This window comes from Brassica napus, chromosome C3 (genome assembly GCF_020379485.1).
Source record: "Brassica napus cultivar Da-Ae chromosome C3, Da-Ae, whole genome shotgun sequence".
In the NCBI taxonomy this organism is placed as follows: Eukaryota; Viridiplantae; Streptophyta; class Magnoliopsida; order Brassicales; family Brassicaceae; genus Brassica; species Brassica napus.
The window spans coordinates 60,084,905-60,102,336 of NC_063446.1; the positions used below are offsets into that span (position 1 = coordinate 60,084,905).

At 34.0% G+C, this 17,432-nt stretch overlaps 1 protein-coding gene and 1 long non-coding RNA gene across 3 annotated transcripts; one reads left to right on the forward strand and one right to left on the reverse strand.

Moving 5' to 3' along the window:
• Window positions 1-874: 874 nt before the first annotated feature.
• LOC111204706 lies at window positions 875-4,099 on the forward strand. Of its 2 annotated transcripts, none has more exons than XR_002657227.2 (5): window positions 875-1,195; window positions 1,279-1,781; window positions 2,121-2,328; window positions 2,426-2,764; window positions 2,839-4,099. It is a non-coding gene; the product is annotated as an uncharacterized LOC111204706 (long non-coding RNA). The 2 variants fall into 2 exon arrangements; XR_002657228.2 differs by having other exon boundaries at window positions 2,221-2,328.
• Window positions 4,100-14,145: 10,046 nt separating this feature from the next.
• Window positions 14,146-16,765, reverse strand: LOC111204707 (cinnamyl alcohol dehydrogenase 7). Its single transcript, XM_022700002.2, has 4 exons — window positions 16,477-16,765; window positions 16,266-16,379; window positions 14,965-15,632; window positions 14,146-14,523 (listed from the first exon to the last, which is right to left on the reverse strand). Exons 1-4 carry the CDS (start codon window positions 16,560-16,562, stop codon window positions 14,318-14,320), a joined length of 1,074 nt encoding a protein of 357 aa, XP_022555723.1. The 5' UTR covers window positions 16,563-16,765; the 3' UTR covers window positions 14,146-14,317.
• Between the last annotated feature and the right edge of the window lie 667 nt (window positions 16,766-17,432).

Here is a 17,432-nt window from a genome sequence, read left to right on the forward strand (position 1 = left end):
GAAAACCTAGATCTACTCCACTCCGCAACCCAAAAGCCGACTTTATCGCCAGTACACCCAAGAACCAACCTCGTCTCGACACCACCACTCCGCGCCAAGCGATACTTGAAGGTCACTCACCGAGGTAGAGATTCCTCCGTTTCAGCTCAGCTTCATCACAACAGGGTCGGAAACATATCAGCAGGGAATGATGGACCAGTGAGGAAGCAAGAGATAGAAAGGGAAAAAGAAAACAAGACGCCTCCGGCGGCGGAGAACCACCGGAGCAACCGGAGGAAAGATGAGCTTTTTCTTTTTCTTTTTGAGAGAGAAAGAGGAATTTTTTTTTCTCAAAGTTTTGTTTCTTATTATTGCTAGTTTCTTATTATTGGTTATTTCTTTTAAAATTTTAATTTTCTTTTAAAATTTTATTTTTCTCTCTGCTATTAAATGATATAAATTAAAACAGTATCATCTATTTTAAATAAAATATTGAAAATAGTACTGCAAAAATCTATGATCAAATTTAACTATTTTACAATACCGTGATTAAAATATCTTCATCGATAATTACAGTTGCAAATTATAAACATTAAATTCCAAAAGTAAAAATAAAGGATTTATGTTCAAATCATGTTCTGAAATACTAATTTACAATTTTTCAAATGGATCACCTTCTGAATATTTGAAACTAAATTCATTGTTAACTGTAAACCCAAACGCCAAACTATAGGTGTTTTAGTTTTACCAAAAAAACTATAGGTGTGTTGGATTTTAAATTATGAAACTCGACTTCATATTTTTCCAAATAAGCCAAAATAAATAAATTGGATATTGAAATAATTGAAGCCTATCTCATTTAACTAATTGAAATAATACATTTGCCTACTTAAAGTTTGTGCGGAGGGAATTATATTCAGAGCAAAATCTAATCCACACGTGGGAAATGATCAACTACACTTTTTTTTGATAAAAAAAAATTAGATCGGAATCTATTAAATATACATATCTAATTTTTAGGTGGGAGGTGCAATTTACGGACAGACCTTCTCACGGATATTTAAATGGGCCGAAAATTATAAAACTGAAGTATTTCATTGGTAAAACCATGTTGTTGTTTTTTTTTAACAAAATCGCCTAGGAATCTATATATAATAGCAAACCTAATTTTGTTTTCAGCATTTTTTAATAGGAAAAAAAAGAAGTTTGATCTAAGGTTTGAGTTTATCACTACTTTTAATCTAACGGACACGATTTATTTTAATCACAAAATCTTACGTCATGTAATTGTTTCCACAGATTGATGCACCTCTTCTCTGATCGACGCACCTTTTTACGGTGACCTCTTTTGATACGGGAACGACGCACCTTTTAAACTGATTATTAGATTGAAGTACTGGTTAGAGTCGCTATTTTTTTTCTGAGAACGCTTCTCAATCGAAGTCCCAAGGAAAAGCTTTGGTTCCTCATCATGCTCTGCTCTAACCGGCCAACTCGATGGCTACAATTGATTTCTAATATATCTCGCCGCGAATCTAAACCGCCACCACCGTCTTCATTGATGATGAGACTGACGTTATAAAGTTGATGAGAGAGAAGAGCAAGAAGTAGAAGAAGAAAGTTGTTGCGGTGACAACGCTGCCATGGATGGAATTGAAAGGCTCAATTTCAAGAAAATAAGATACGGAGGATAGATCATGTCATCTGATGTTGAGGCTCAACTACGACGCCAATTTGGAAGCTTCGTCTGTTACATCTTGTGCTGTTTCTTGGGTCGGAAGCAACCGGGGCAGACGTCAAGTGTATGTCTTTCTCTAATCACATTTCTCTCTAGCCATTGAAAATCTGTTTTTTGTTTTCTAAATTAGTTTTATATTAATTTCCCGTAATTGATACTACATTAGAAATTCTGTTATAAGTACTAGGTGTAGAGATATGTTTGATTTAACAAAAGTTTCCGAACGTATAGATGAGATGTTTTTAGATGTCAGTGAATATAATATATTGCATAGATGGTAGATGTATACACAGGAGAAGACGGTTAACTGGTTCAAATTAATTATCCATTCCTTATTTACATATCGTTCTTTTTAATCTCTTGCATGTTCTTAACTTCAGTTACATGTTATTTGTCTGATTAGGCTGGTTCCATATCGATGGCAAGAGAATCAAGATATCTAATGAATATTTATACGCTGCAGTCTGAGTAGGCTTGTGAATGTGAATGTGATTGTATTGCAGATCCAGCATCACCCCTGGGACACTACTGATCATCCTTGCTGGTAGGTTCAAGGGCAAGAGAGTTAATTTTTTTTAACCAACTACCCTCTGTTTTTCTTTTTGTGACCGGTGAGTTTTTATAATTCTGCCACGTTCTATTATCCATCTTAAGCATTCACTACTTGTGTCACCTGATATGTTCCTATTTTGTAATTGGTCCTTCAAGATCAATGATTGCCACGTCCTGAAAGTCTCTGATGTTAGCCTCGATAAATATGATGATCATTATTTTGGAAAGGTAGGCGAGAGGAAGAACAAGAAGGGAGAAGGAGAGTCTCTGATGGAGCCGTGGATCTATATATCTGAATTATAAACACCTAAAGGCAAAATTCAAAAAGTGTACTATTTATAGTACTCAAGTTTATTGTTTTCTGCTAGGCTTCAATCTCAAGCTCTCCCTTGTACTTATTCACTTCTTTCCTCTTCCTCTGCGTGTTGCCTTTCTCTCGTGTCCTTACTTATACACTCCAATGTATCAGAGTCTTCGAGGCAGAGAGAGAGAGAGGTAATAATCTTCTTTGGGAAATATATCAACTGTTTTGATGAAAGACATAATACAACTCCTCTCTTCATTCTCAGAAAGTGCCTACACATAGGGAAAACGACGACCAGATGGCTGTGGACGGAGCTTTGATCAAAGCCATCGAGGTAGTTTCAGAGTTGAATACTTGCCTTTGCACAGTTTTCATTGCACAAGGAATGGAGCCACATAAGCTTGTTTTCTAGATTTTAAAACCTTTTATGAGCATCTTAGGTATATGTGCCCTCATGCGTTACTCTTTTTTTGTTCTTGTCCACATACCAAAGATATTTTGACTTTTTTTTTTTTTTTGGTATAAATGTTAAATTTTATTACCAATTTTTGATTTTGACAGAATTACAAGAGTTACAAGAAACAAAATGCAGAAATGAAACTAAACACAAACTAATCTAAGACTCAATCTAATCTAAGCAAGGCCTACTACAAGCAAATCAACAACCTAGTGGACACAACAAAGTTGGAACAACCACTTGCCACAAAAGAGAAACTGCATTAAGCACGAGAGCTGAGCCCGGTAGAAATTGGCAGTACCCGATGAAAAACTCTAAGGATCAACTCCTCAAGAATAGCTTGTGAGAGACCTCTCAATCAGCAGCACAAGGAGAGAACACCCGAGCAAGCACTCGCTCAGACATGACGAGCATTTATTTGGAGGAAAAGACCATAAGTCGAGGTCCCTCACCGAACAAGAAACACGGGTTGAGAAGAGGCTGATTCGCCTAGAAGCGATACGGTACCTGCAACCAAGAAGAACGGAGATCCTCCTATCAAACACTGCTGAAACAGCAAGCTTCGATACTGGGATGGAGGAGATCCAAAGACGCCGCCACAGAATGAAATTGAGCTTTTCTGACCACAAAAACTTGACAGACATCCACACCATTCTCCTTTTAGAACAATAGGAAGATTCTTCTAGGACTGAGAGAGAGAAACTCGGTGACAGAACGAGCTCTACAAAAACCAGTGAGAACGGGTAACCAAAACCCAACAACCAGAGAGGCCAACTCTATTGTGGGCTCACCGCCAGACAAACCAGCAAGCCGGAACAAACAAAGACCGAAGAAGATAATACCAAACTGACGATGCCAAAGCAACTACTACTCCACGCGCCTCCGAACCGGATACCTACACGCGCCGCCGAGATACATCTCCTGACACCACCAAGAAACTCAACACGACGCACGCCTTGATGTTGTGAAACACTGAAGTTCAGCTTGAGAAAGAGGGAAGGCAGCTCCTTGTCGAGACACCAAGACAAAGGAGCGGACACCTACCACCTACACTCCACACCGACAAAGACCCAAACATATAGATCTAAGTTGGGAGAGTTCGATCCGTAACTCACGCGCCTACACCTCCGGTCAAAAGACAGATCGAGAAAAGAGATATGAAAACTCTCAATCCGCTTGAAGACCACCCTAAACGCCGACCTCTAACGCATCCATGTCTTCCTCGCCTCACCGCAACTCCAGCAAACCACCGTCAATAGCATCCTTCGCCGGTGCCCCGGATCTGGAGAACGAAATCGAGTGGTCTGACCAGAGCGTTGATATATTGGAGAGAAATCGACAGAGTGATAGAGGCAAAGAAAAAATAGAGAAGGAGGAAGAGCCCTTCCGACGGCGAACCGCCCAAGCCGGTAGAGAAGCGATTGGATCTGGATGTAGAAAGGATATAGAGAGAGAAAAAAAAAAGAGAAAGGTTTTTTTCACAACCATGTTCCCCATGAGATATTTTGACTTGGTACATTATATATATCACATTTGGTATAAACAATCTATCTTATTTAATTTGAACTTTGAAGCAATATTTTTTAATAGATAATAATATTGTTATGCTGAAAACTCAGCAAATCTTCAAGTTAACTGGGATGAGAGCACAAATAAATGAAATAGCTTTTTCCACAAATATTTTGTTGTAATTAGATAAGATTGATACTGATGTGGACACATATCGACAGAGACGTCAGACAAATTGGGCTAACTACCCGAACTTTACCATTATGTTTTTTTATCTGTAGCTCGGAATTTCAGATAAGCTTATAACCTGAAAGAAATATAGTTACTAATAGATTCGGAACGTCGTGCGTGAGTGAGTTCTACTCTCTCCTACTCCAATTTTCCTTTGTACTTTTACCATTCGAATGATAAAGCTGACTTACACGATGGGAAAAACATTTGTGTCACATGTAAGTTGTATTCTAAGTTCACCTTTGATTTGAGTTTGCAATTGGAATATATTCAAATATTCTCTGCATCACAACCCATTAGCCATCAACAGACAACCGCGAACAAAAATGAGAACAAAAGATTTGAAGTAATCTCTATTTTATATAACGATTAACGATGTCTCATTTGCTTCTGAAATGACATTCTTTTGGTGTCAACGTGTCATTTGCATCTTTTAATAAATCTGTATATGAAAGTTTCAAATTTTGTTATCGCTTCATAATTCTATTGATATCATCAAGAGATAAATCTCTTTTCAAATGGTTAGGGATGCGTAGGAGGAGATGGAGTGAATCTGTGGCCAGCGAGTAATCTGTTAACATGCTTTCCCTTATATTTGTTCTCAACTAGTATATTACTAGGATAATATATGCGCCTTGCGCATCGTGAGTTTATTCGTATATATTATCGACAATTTTTTTTTTATATATTTGATCATTTTATTTATACATATATAATAATTTTTGTTTTTATTATATAATTTCTTTCCGATGGACCGGATCAATTTTTATTAAAAATTATGGAACTAAACGATAAATTAATAAATCATGGGTTGATCGAATTGGACATTAAACAAATTATAACACAAAAACCTTATTTTTTTTCCACCTAACACATTTATGAAAAAGTGAAAAGTATTGTTTCCACAGTTGAATTATCTTGACCTTTATCTTCCATAAGGTTTTGAAAGGTTTCAGATCAACCATCGAATTGATACATGTCATTTTAATGGTTTTAGTCGTATGCTTAAGGATAACTTACATTTTTGTAATTTAAAGTCGTTTCAAAAATTTAAAATATAAAATATAAGAAAAAATATAACATATAATTAAAATATAACATATAAGGTTTCTTCATTTTTGTATTTTAAAGTCGTTTTAAAAAAAATTAATATATAACATATAAGGTTTCCTCACTTTTTTAATTTAAAGTAATTTTTAAAAATTCAAAATATAACATATAAGAAAAAAATCTAATTTTATTATTATATGGTTAATGTGATTGTTTAATGTTTTTTAATAATATAAAATTAAAAAAATGAAGAAAAATGCAAAAAGTTGTTATCAAATCTTTATTATTCATTGTCATTAATTGTCATATATATGTTAAACATATTAGGTAATTCCGTGGCTTTTATTTAAGAAAAAATACACGCTTCTTATATTTTGGGTTAATATAATGTTCCCTAATAATTGGATTTGAACAAACATTTTTTCAGTTGATTTTTAAGCTGACACGTAAGCTAAATTGACATCCTAATTAAGTGACACTTAAGCATGGTCTCTTTTTAATTAGTATAAAATTAAGGTTACAACTTTTTAAATGATCCTCAATTAATATATAAGGGATTTATAGATCCCGACTTCTTTCGTCTTTGGAATCGTTATTTTTTAGAAGTTTTTAAACTGCAGTTAGTTACAATATTTTTCAACTCAAATCTTATTGTGCATTTTCTTATACATTGGTTATAACTCCTAAATTATTTTTCTACTTGAATCAAAATTAATGTCAATAGTTCTTCTTTTATTTGAATGAATGTAAATTTATTTAGTCAAAACCTATATTACATTAAGTGCAGCTGTTTTTTCTAAGTTTACAGAATCAAAGAATGAGTTCTAAAAACCGAAAAATAATGATCCTTCAAGTTGGAGATGAGCCCTGTCTTGTTCGAAACCAAGTAACCAAACTCTCCTCTAGGAACTTTTGACCCCTCCCTTGAAATGATAAAAGCTTGAGTCTAATGGTTTTGTCCACAAATTTGATCAGACAGATCACATCCCTTGCCTGCTCACCATGCTGACGTGAGTTTCTCTCCCTCCATACCATATGAACTACTGCTTGAAATGTGTATCGCACAAGAAAATCCTTGGTAGGAGTAAGTCTTGGATTGGAAAAAAATATCAATTATATCACTCCATATGGTTGTGAAGGTATCTTAAAACAGCCTCCCAACAAGAGGCTTCCAAATCTAATCTGACTACCGACAACGAAAGAATAGATGGTGACAGGTCTCTTGAGAATCGTTACACGGCACACATATCGTGTTTATTGCAGAGTTCCATAGCAGCATTCTATCACACGTTTGCAATCTTTGACGCATGGCTATCTAAACAAGAAAATCTTCTTTTTCGGTTACATGTTTGTATCTTTTTCCAAATTCTATGATCCTCTCTTCTCTCTTTTCAAACTTGTATGCATAAGTAATTATAAATGAGGCAGAATTGTTCAAGAAATGGCCAATTAAGTTTGAAATAGGAACTCTCTTTAAACTGAATTCTAAGGGAGACAAACGCTAGGAGAAATGTATTAAGTGGTTAAAACAGATAATTATGAATTTATGATGATAGATGTTCCCAGAAACATATGAGTTTAGCTTTACGAACTTTCTATATACAAATAATTATTAGTCTTATTGAGATATGGTAATTTGGTGTTTCAATTAGCACAGTGGACATATATCATATTTATATGAATAATCTAATGGTTTTGAAGTTTAATATTTCTATATAAATACTTTAATATGCTGTTTTTCAGTGGAATCCACGTAATGTCATGTGGATGATGTCTGTTACATTCTTTTTGTACCAATTTCTGATTTTCAAAAAGTTTATCCAGATCGTTAGGAAGTTGTAAATGAATGATTGTTAGGTGAGACAAAACAATTACAAAAGAGTATGGTCCAAAGCAGCCTCAACAACATCCTCAAGTGCATCACTTATCTGTTTGCATCTGAGAGGGTTAGTTTGGACTCGAAAAAAGAAGTGGAGAGACCTCAGAGGTAAGTTTCTTTGGAGAACATGGTATTCCTAATGTTATATATAAGTAATTACAAGAACAAACATAATCTGAAAATTACAACTTGTAGAACATATTATCCCAAATTCAAATTTCAGAATACCCTTAAAACAAAATTTTGATAAACAACTTAACTGTATTACATCTAAATAATTTGAAAAGTTTTGATATAATATAATTTTTTTTGTCTTATCATATAAAGAAATTTTGTGTATCCTAATACTTGACAAAGATCGAAATTCATTGATTTATTTTCTTTCATTTCAATGTATTTTAAAATTTAGTGTTATTTAAACTATCAGCATTTTTGTTAAATGTTTCAAGATTCAACAATCTTTATACATCTTGACTGAACAGTTTTATTTTACAAAATTGACCTGTATTTAAAATAAAAAAATAAGACAAAATTATTCTTTTTATATTTTGTACGTGTATAATATACTCCTTTTTTTTTAATATTTGAAGGTTTGGAAAAAAATTGTTTCAAATTAGATGATGTTTTCAATTTCTAATGAAAAAACTATTATTTTTTTTATGTTAGGCTTTATGTATTTTGCAGTTGGTTTTTCTATTGGTCAGATTATGGTTAAGTAGAACTATTATTAATATTTTTGTGTAAAAAATTTACATATTAAATATTTTTAGACGTTATATACCATCCTAAAACATCATCTAATAAAAACGAAAAGAATAATTAGCAAAACATGTGTGTGATAAAAAAATAAATTTAATAAATATGTAAACTAAATGAAAAATTATTATGTTAAGATAAATTAATTGTTAAATAGATTTTTTTTATTAATATCCAATCATTTAAATTTGACCGTAAATAATTTAATTGATTCGCGCGGATTTGTTTTCTAGTATTAAATAAAAGCAAAGTAGTTTCATAACGAATATGTAAAACGTGCTTTTATAATCCTTGTAACCAAAAAATTGTCGTTCTTCAGTTCTATCTAATTTTCATTTTCCGAGCATAATTAAAAATCCATATTAAATGTATGGAACTCGTTGAACCACATGCTGTATGGACCTGGCACACCGACAAGTCTGTACGTGCGGGCCACTGCGAACGTTAGGAAAGCTATTTTCACATATTATTCGTATTGATTAAATCGAATAAACGTAAAAATGACGAAATTTAATACTACTTCAAAGTTCAAAGTTATATGATTTTGTCAGTGTAGTCGTGTATTTTTTGTCTGTTCTTGTGGTCTATACATCGCCACTTGCTTTTGCTCCCAAATAGTGTCGTCTACGCAACATACTCATAACTAAACGCGTTTACACTGTTAAGATACATGCACCTGGATACGAGACCAAACGAATAGTTTGAATTTAGTCCCGAAATCATACCTTATGAAACGTGTTTATACTATCAAGAGACAAGAGCAAGTTTTCTATCAAGAGACTGCATAAAAATCTTGGTACTTTATAATCAATCATATCGTTATTATTGGTCGGATTGCTCAGACAACACAGCTTCTATCATTTACACCCAGCATATTTCACCTTCAAAACCTATACAAGACCAATTTAATATGAACAGGAAAACAAACATTCACTTATACATGTAATATTTGTTGTAAATAAAGTGTTGGGAAATACTTCTTTTATTATTACTGTCGACCAGAAGGTCCATATATATACAAGGTATTAGACCGTCATAAGGTCATGTTTATCCTAACAAGATAAGGATAAGGATAAACACTATGTTACAGATATACATGGAATATATACTAGATAAACACATAGTCTCTGGTTGTCTTTATCATGTCCCGAATTGGGCCTGCAGTACGGGCTGGTCCATGGTCGATCATCATTTGGTTTATAACACTCCCCCTTGATCGACACATCCGGCACAGGTTCATTGCATGCTTAATGTTGCCTCATTAAAACATCTCCTGAAAAACCCCAAAACCAATGTAAATGGGAAACCAAGGATAGGAAAAAGAGTACAACACATGAATTCCCCCAGATGAATGCATCACTGTAGTAGACGCATTCCCATCTGGTATCCGAGTCTTCTTGAACGTTGAAGTTGCCTATGACTTGGTGAAGATGATCAGCTGGATTCTCCTTGAATGAACTTGTAAGTCTTGGATGAACTGATGGTGCTTCAAACGGTGCTCGGATGGACTTTATAATCTGCAATAAAACTTTACTTGCAGGTCCTTTTTCATGTCCCACGGATTCTCTTTGGTTATATGGCTTTCCCAAAACGTGGACATTCAATATATATTGAGTCATAGACCCAGAACACATACGAACAACTTTACTTCATATCTTTCGTTCATTCGGACTTATATCTCTTCGTATGTGCTAATGGCTTTATCCATTGTAACCAATCATTCTTTATTTTCTTTTGTTGATCCATGTTGAGCTATAGACCTTGTCTATATTCGTTCGTAATCATGAGTGTCTAAGGTCATACCATAAATAATTATTTGCTGCAATGAAACTCATCACACAATGAATTCGCAGTCATACACTCATGTCCTTTGTACATGGTTATCGATCTTTTCTTGCTTTAGCAATGCTTATAATCATTAAGCCACGACCAGACATCCTTCTGGTCACTATCCTGGTTTATGGTTCTCACTTAGGCGTGCTGACACACACACACACGGCTATGATTTTTCTACATACATTCCATATGTAAAACATAGACTATTTAATCAATCGATAACTTGTATCATTGAACCTTTGAACCATTAAACATTTTTCTCTCAGTTGGTCTTTATTATGATCACAAGGAATTATAATATTTTCTGTATGGACTGACTGTACTAAGTAAATACTTAGTCTTTCATATTACTTACAGCTGCTGTATATTACAATCCATAAACAACTTAGGAACAAAGCTTGTTCTATGAGAATTTCTTTCTCATATTTCTATGGTACGTTGATACCTTTATACAGTGATCCATTTGCTGCTTACTACACCATTATTTCTTTAGTAAATATCCAGACAAAATTAAACTTGATTTTCTGTAGTAGCATCCACCATATAGGAGCATATCTCTTTATAAATTGTTTCTTGGTCCTTGTGAGTATCCTTGTGTAATCAAGCTATACTTGAATGTTATTTAGAAGGAACATGGACACACTATACCATGTGGTCATGTCCTTTAATCTCACGAAATTTCTTATCTCACAAGATCCATTCACTGGTTTCTTTCTTAGATGGCTTTTCTGTATGTACATGGTTACTACGCCCATCTGTCTTATAATTACTTTGAATTCTTTGAACATCCCACGTCCCTATATAGGTTTTATGAGTACTCTATGTGGGTTCATGATCCTCAGGTTATATCATTCAAATCTCAAGTACTACAATCTTTTATGAGCTCTTATGTATGTAAATACATCTTTGGTGTTAACACTCTTTATCTTTAGTTTCATACTGTTCCAGACATGATCTAATTAGATTTTGAGATCTTATTACCCAAGACCTTTATACCTTGCAGTTTGGCATCCCAAACTACATGGTCTGGTACCTTAGATGTGTGGTTGCGCAACCTTATTTCTCTGTCTGAACTGGTTTCTCTTATGAACTCAAATTTGTACGATTCTGAGCACCTTTCATTACTTTTCGAGGTTCCTTATTATTTGGAACTTATTTGTCTATCTCTAATAGACATTGTAGCAACTTGATTGTGTCTCTTAGACATCAAATTCGTGGTGCTTAAGCTGGTATGACATAGTCATTTTTTCTTTTCGGGTCAGTGTGTCTGACATATATTTCTGCTAGCTTTTATATCTTTTGATCATATTCTTTTAGAACGTCTAGATCATAATCTTTGGTCTGAGGATCTTGCCAAGACAACTATGGTTGATACCATTATATTTCTCTTTTACTCTTTACTCTTTATCAGCCTGATAACTTTCTCCTTTTAAAGTTGGATAATCAGATTACTATCTTTTGTAATCTGTGTTCTTGGCCACTTGATTAAATCATCCATGTTTGGCACAAGATACATTATAGTTTCGTGGAGGAAGTCTTATTTATCTAATATATATTCCCAATCCTCATCTGAGGTTCCATCTTAAATGGCACACATATATGTGGTGGAATATTCGTATTTTCTTAAGATAGTTTGTGTATATATCTGGTTTATGACCCTTAATCATTCAGAGGTGGGAATGTCTATGCTTACATGTATGGCCTGATGTAAATCAATATTTATATACATAATGTCCTTAAGCTTTAGGCTGTACGTGGGTGATGTACCATTAGTGAGAGCTTTAAAGCTTTTCAGCCGTGTATATTATGGTTGTCAACCATGGAATCCGAATTTATGATATGATCATGGACTGTGGGTTTTAGTCCTCTCTCCCCCTCATGAACATACTCATAATTTCGTAGTGCTTAGGACAGTGGAGCCTTAGTTATTTTAGTGATTTTCCCTTCTGTGTACTTATAACACATTGTGAGATTTTATGAGATCACTTTTGTGCCTTAATTAATTTTTCATTATGTTTTGGATCAAGATGGCTAATCTGGTCATGCAATAAGTGTTTATTTCGTGGTGAACCATACTGGTTACCATGGCTTTATGCCTCTTTCATACTGATCCTTAGCATAGAATAAATCAGTAGAAAATATGAGTATAGGCATTCATAATGCTTTTAGGCGATTTTTCAAAAATCTGAAAGGAATTGTATTTTCTTTGCTCAATGGTTCAATGTAGAAAACATTGAAATTTTTTTTTCTTTATAACTCAATGGGTCTGAATAATGTCGTGTCTTTTACCATTATCAGTACCAATTAATTGATTTCAAGTGATTGTAGGAAGGTAAAGTTGAACCTATACAATCAAGATGAAGTTAAATCTATGCGAGAAATCAATCTATCAGTGAACTGACTCATTAGTCTACACCCAACAACTGATTTTATATGATTGCGGGAAGGTAAAGTTAAACCTATACAATCAAGGTAAAGTTAAACCATGCATGAAATCAACTATCAGTGGACTGATTATCCTTTTATTAAGGTTTTATTTGTTATTTAATCAGGAATCATCAAGCAATTTATTATATACTTTTCGATTTAAAAATAAATATATTTTCTCAGATATATCTCTCATATTTCGATTTTAAATATTAAAAAAAATATTTTTTTTCAATCCTAATCAAGTTCTAGTCGTTATCAATCATCAGGAAAATAAATTTCTCAGACAAAAACAGGAGGTAAAACCTCGGATTAATTTATGAAACCATGATCAGATTTTCAAAAAAAATTATGTAACATGCAGTCCTTAACAGTTCTAGTTGATTCAGATCAGATAAGAACATTAAACAGGACAATAATGATAAGTTTAAGCAAGTAACAGTCGGTTTCTTTCAACATATAGCAGTCAGATTTTAAAAAAATTGTTTAACTTTCAATCCTAAACAGTTCTAATGTGAAACTATCATCACGAAAAGTTTTAAACAATTTTAAAATCAGTTTCAGATTAAGAACATGTTGAAAACAAGTTCAGGTTCGAGATTTTAAAAAGTTTATGGTTTCTGGTTTTATTTTATTTGCAGAGACATGTTGCTAAATATAGCTACATGGCTGCGGATGGGGGGTATTTAATACTTTTATGGGTTTTAGATGAGTTTTCGATGATACCTGAAAACTTTTGATGGGTTGATCGGTCTATCAGTTAGAGATCTTCCTTGTTAGCTGATGGATTGCTCGGAATTATTGTTTTTGTTGCTGCTTGTTAGAATAAGAGACTGATATATGGTTGAGAGAGATTTTGGTTTCTGGAACAAATTTTCCGCCTGTATTGTAGCTGAGTGTGAGGGCGCGTCCGAACTCCGATTGATGCGGGGTTAGCGGCGTTGGCTTCATCTCGTCAAGAGCTTTAATTTGGTATCTGGCTCGTCGTCTGGATCCACCGGAGTTGAAGGATAGAGCTGTTTGAAGTTCGTCGGGAATTAGGGTTTTTACTGCTCAGATTTATTTCTGGTTTTTTGGGTTAGACTTTATGAGAGCAACGTCGTGCTGATAACGTGTTGTAAATGAAGTGTTGGGGAAATACTTCTGTTATTATTAGTGTCGACCAGAAAGTCAATATATATACAAGGTATTAGACCGTCATAAGGTCATGTTTATCATAAAAAGATAAGGATAAGGATAAACACTATGTTACAGATATACATGGAATATATACTAGATAAACACATAGTCTCTGGTTGTGTTTATCATGCCCCGGATTGAGCCTGCAGTACGGGCTGGTCCATGGTCGATCATCATTTGGTTTATAACAATATTTTTATTTTCCAATATTTTTGAGATTTTACAGTATCACCAGTCAAAACCTACGATTTGAATTAAACTTCCCAATATCTTATTAATATAGCAAACATTACATTCAAGTTGATTCAATTTATAGGGCACAATATTATAAGTGCTACAGACAAACAACGTAACTTATTACAACAAACCAAACAAGAAAAAAAAAGGCTTCTAGGGAACTTCAATTCTTAAGATTTATAATTAAGGACTAGGCTTCAAGGTGTTGGCAACATCAATCACAAAACGGTATCTAACGTCAGCCTTCTGGAGCCGTTCCATGGCAGTGTTGACATAATCCGCAGAGATAAGCTCAATATCTGCCGTGATGTTGTGTTTTCCGGCCAAATCCATCATCTCTTGAGTCTCTTTTATCCCTCCTACCATACTTCCCACCACCATCTTTTTCCCTATTATATATTCACAACCACAAATATATTCTCAATGTTTATCAACTGTACACTTGAAATGTTATTAAATTTGTTATGATAAATTGATAATAGTCATGGATATATATGTCGGTAGATTTTATTAATGATACAAAATACCAGGACAGGCCCAGAGATTTAAAAAGCTATATGTAATTTAGTAGGAGTTTTATTAATAAAAAAATTTAAAAATTTGACACATATGTTTATGTAAATTATTTCTTAAATTTTAGGGATTATAATGTTTAATCTGTCTAGGGTCAAGATTTTGAAATTAAGACAATCCTTAAATTTGGCTAAAGACAACATACTCTAAAAAAAAAGTTAGTATTTCGTCATGAAAACCATATACATATTATAAGCTTATGAAAATTGACAATAAAAGTATCATGTGAGATAATGGTCAAAAAAGATGGCTCTTACCAAAGATGAGAGGCAGAACCGGAAGCTCAAGTGGTTTATCAGGTGCACCAACCATAATAAGTTTACCCTTATATTTAAGCAAATCAAGAATCGGAAGAACTGGATGAGTAGCAGATACGGTATCAATAATACCATCCATAGTACCCATTGCATCCTTCATCTGTTCCGGGTCACGGCTCACCAAGAACAGATCCGCACCAAGCCGAGTTAACGCCTCGTCTCTCTTCCTATCCGAAGTACTAATAACTGTAACCTTAATACCCATAGCCTTAGCAAATTTCACAGCTACATGACCTAAACCGCCTAGTCCCACCACACCAATGTGCATACCCGGCTTGTCGAGCCCGTGATACTTCATCGGGGAATAGACGGTGGTCCCAGCGCAGAGTAGAGGCGCGGTAGCGTCTAAGGGAAGATTTTCTGGAATACGGATGATGTAGTCCTCTTCACAAACCATGTGGTCGGAGTAACCACCATATGTTATAGTGTCATCGTAATACTTGCCTCCGGACGTTAGGATCATTTTTGGACAGTAGTTCTCTTGGTCATCAGTGCAGGTTTCACATGACCCGCATGAGCTGACCATATAACCAACTCCCACTTTGTCTCCGGCGTTGAATTTAGTCACTTTGGCTCCGACTTCAGTCACCACGCCCACTATTTCATGCCTGAAACAATTGTAATGAGGTTAATTATGAAAAACCAAAAAAAAAACAATTTTCAAAAGAACACGCAAATAAATTCTAAAATTATATTTTTGGATAACATTTATTAAAAATAATATGGTATGATATGTTATAACTTATAATAAATTTAAAAATTGTATATCTTTTATATATAAAAGTACATAATCTCTATCTTTAATATATTTAACAGGTATTGATTATAATATCAGAAATTCAAATTTGTCAAAAATATATCAGAAATTCACGATATTTGGGATCCGGACAGTTTTTGCTTAACTTAAATATTTGAATTCAAACTCAAAGTGTTAAAATATCCAAATTCTTTGAATTGAATCTCAGATGGAATCTTTTCATAAATAATTCTATCTTTGATTTTGAGTATCTCTTACAAAACTTTAGTATATTTAACGGCTATGAATTGTAAGATTAGAATTTACCATGTCTGGGGACTGGGATACTGATCCGTAATCTTAAATATTATTATTTGAATCTGAATCAAAATTTTAGGGTTTCTAAATTTTTTTATTTGGATTTGATCAGATGGAATGTTTTCATATTAAATTCCATTCTTGATATGATTTTGAGTATCTTTTGAGTATCCAAATGTTGTCTTACCCGGGGACAAGGGGGTAACTAGTAAACCCCCACTCGTTTATGGCCATGCTTAAATCTGTGTGGCAAATTCCACAGAACAACACTTTGAACCTCACATCATTTTCTCCTGTCTCCCTATACATTAATCCCACGAAATTAAGTTTCATTCAAAGAAAACATATAATATGAAACATAATTCCTAGAGATCAATTCGTTAAAAGGAAACTGGAACCTTCTTGAGAAATGGAAAGGCGAGATAACTCCAGATTCGTCTTTTACAGCCAGTCCGTACGCCTCCTTCTTAAGGACCTCTCCCATTATGGATAAGCAATAAGAGAATAAGGCTGAGAATTATTCTTTGAGTGATGATATTAATAATTGAGAAATGTAGGGATAGTGAAGAGGAGTGACACGGTTTAATATAGGAGAGGCTTGTTGAACCGATATGAGTACTATTACTCATCACTCGCTTGGACCATTTTCATTACGTTTATTTGATGTTTCTGAACTTATCTTACCATATATACACTAGAAACCAATGAACTTTCGGACTATATAGTAGGTTGAGGAGTGAGTAGTGAGTACTATTACTCATTACTCTCTTGGACCATTTTCATAACGTATATTTGATGTTTTGTAATTGTTTTACCATATGAACTTTTTTTTGAACTATAAACCAATGAGCTTTCAGACTATATACTAGGTGAAACCAATGAACTTACAGACTATATAGTAGGTGTGATCTCACGCGAACAAAATATTCTTACGAGAATTAATTATTTTTTTTTTTTATAAATCATATCAGCTGATCTAGTCGGTCTTGGGAAGAACGCATTTAGTACTACAGATTGGATTGACTACTACCACACTTTCTGACCCAAGTTTGGAATATCTTCCGATTAATGACAGAGGTGAACCGATTATCTGTTATGATCCAACATATAAACCAATTGGACCGAATCTCAAGCCAAGACTGGCCAAATGATGATAATTTAGTTTGTAGGAAGAATCGAACCAAAAACTGATGTGGATACGTATCAATCCCCAAAAAAATTACCACTAAACTACTACCGTTTGTTTTTTTTCTACAAACTAGGGGTTTCTCCTCCTCTCTTTCTTTGTCTTTTTGGACCTATAATCAAATGAACTTTCAATGAAAAAAAAAAAAAAAAAGACTACTACCGCTTG

What these genes read in the sequence shown, in the direction of transcription:
- LOC111204707 (XM_022700002.2), bottom strand. Translation starts at nt 16,562, where the DNA reads ATGGGAGAGGTCCTTAAGAAGGAGGCGTACGGACTGGCTGTAAAAGAC. An exon ending in CCTTTCCATTTCTCAAGAAG is followed by an intron (nt 16,380 to 16,476) that starts GTTCCAGTTTCC and finishes ATTAATGTATAG; the next exon opens with GGAGACAGGAGAAAATGATG. An exon ending in GGTTCTGCCTCTCATCTTTG is followed by an intron (nt 14,524 to 14,964) that starts GTAAGAGCCATC and finishes AATATATAATAG; the next exon opens with GGAAAAAGATGGTGGTGGGA.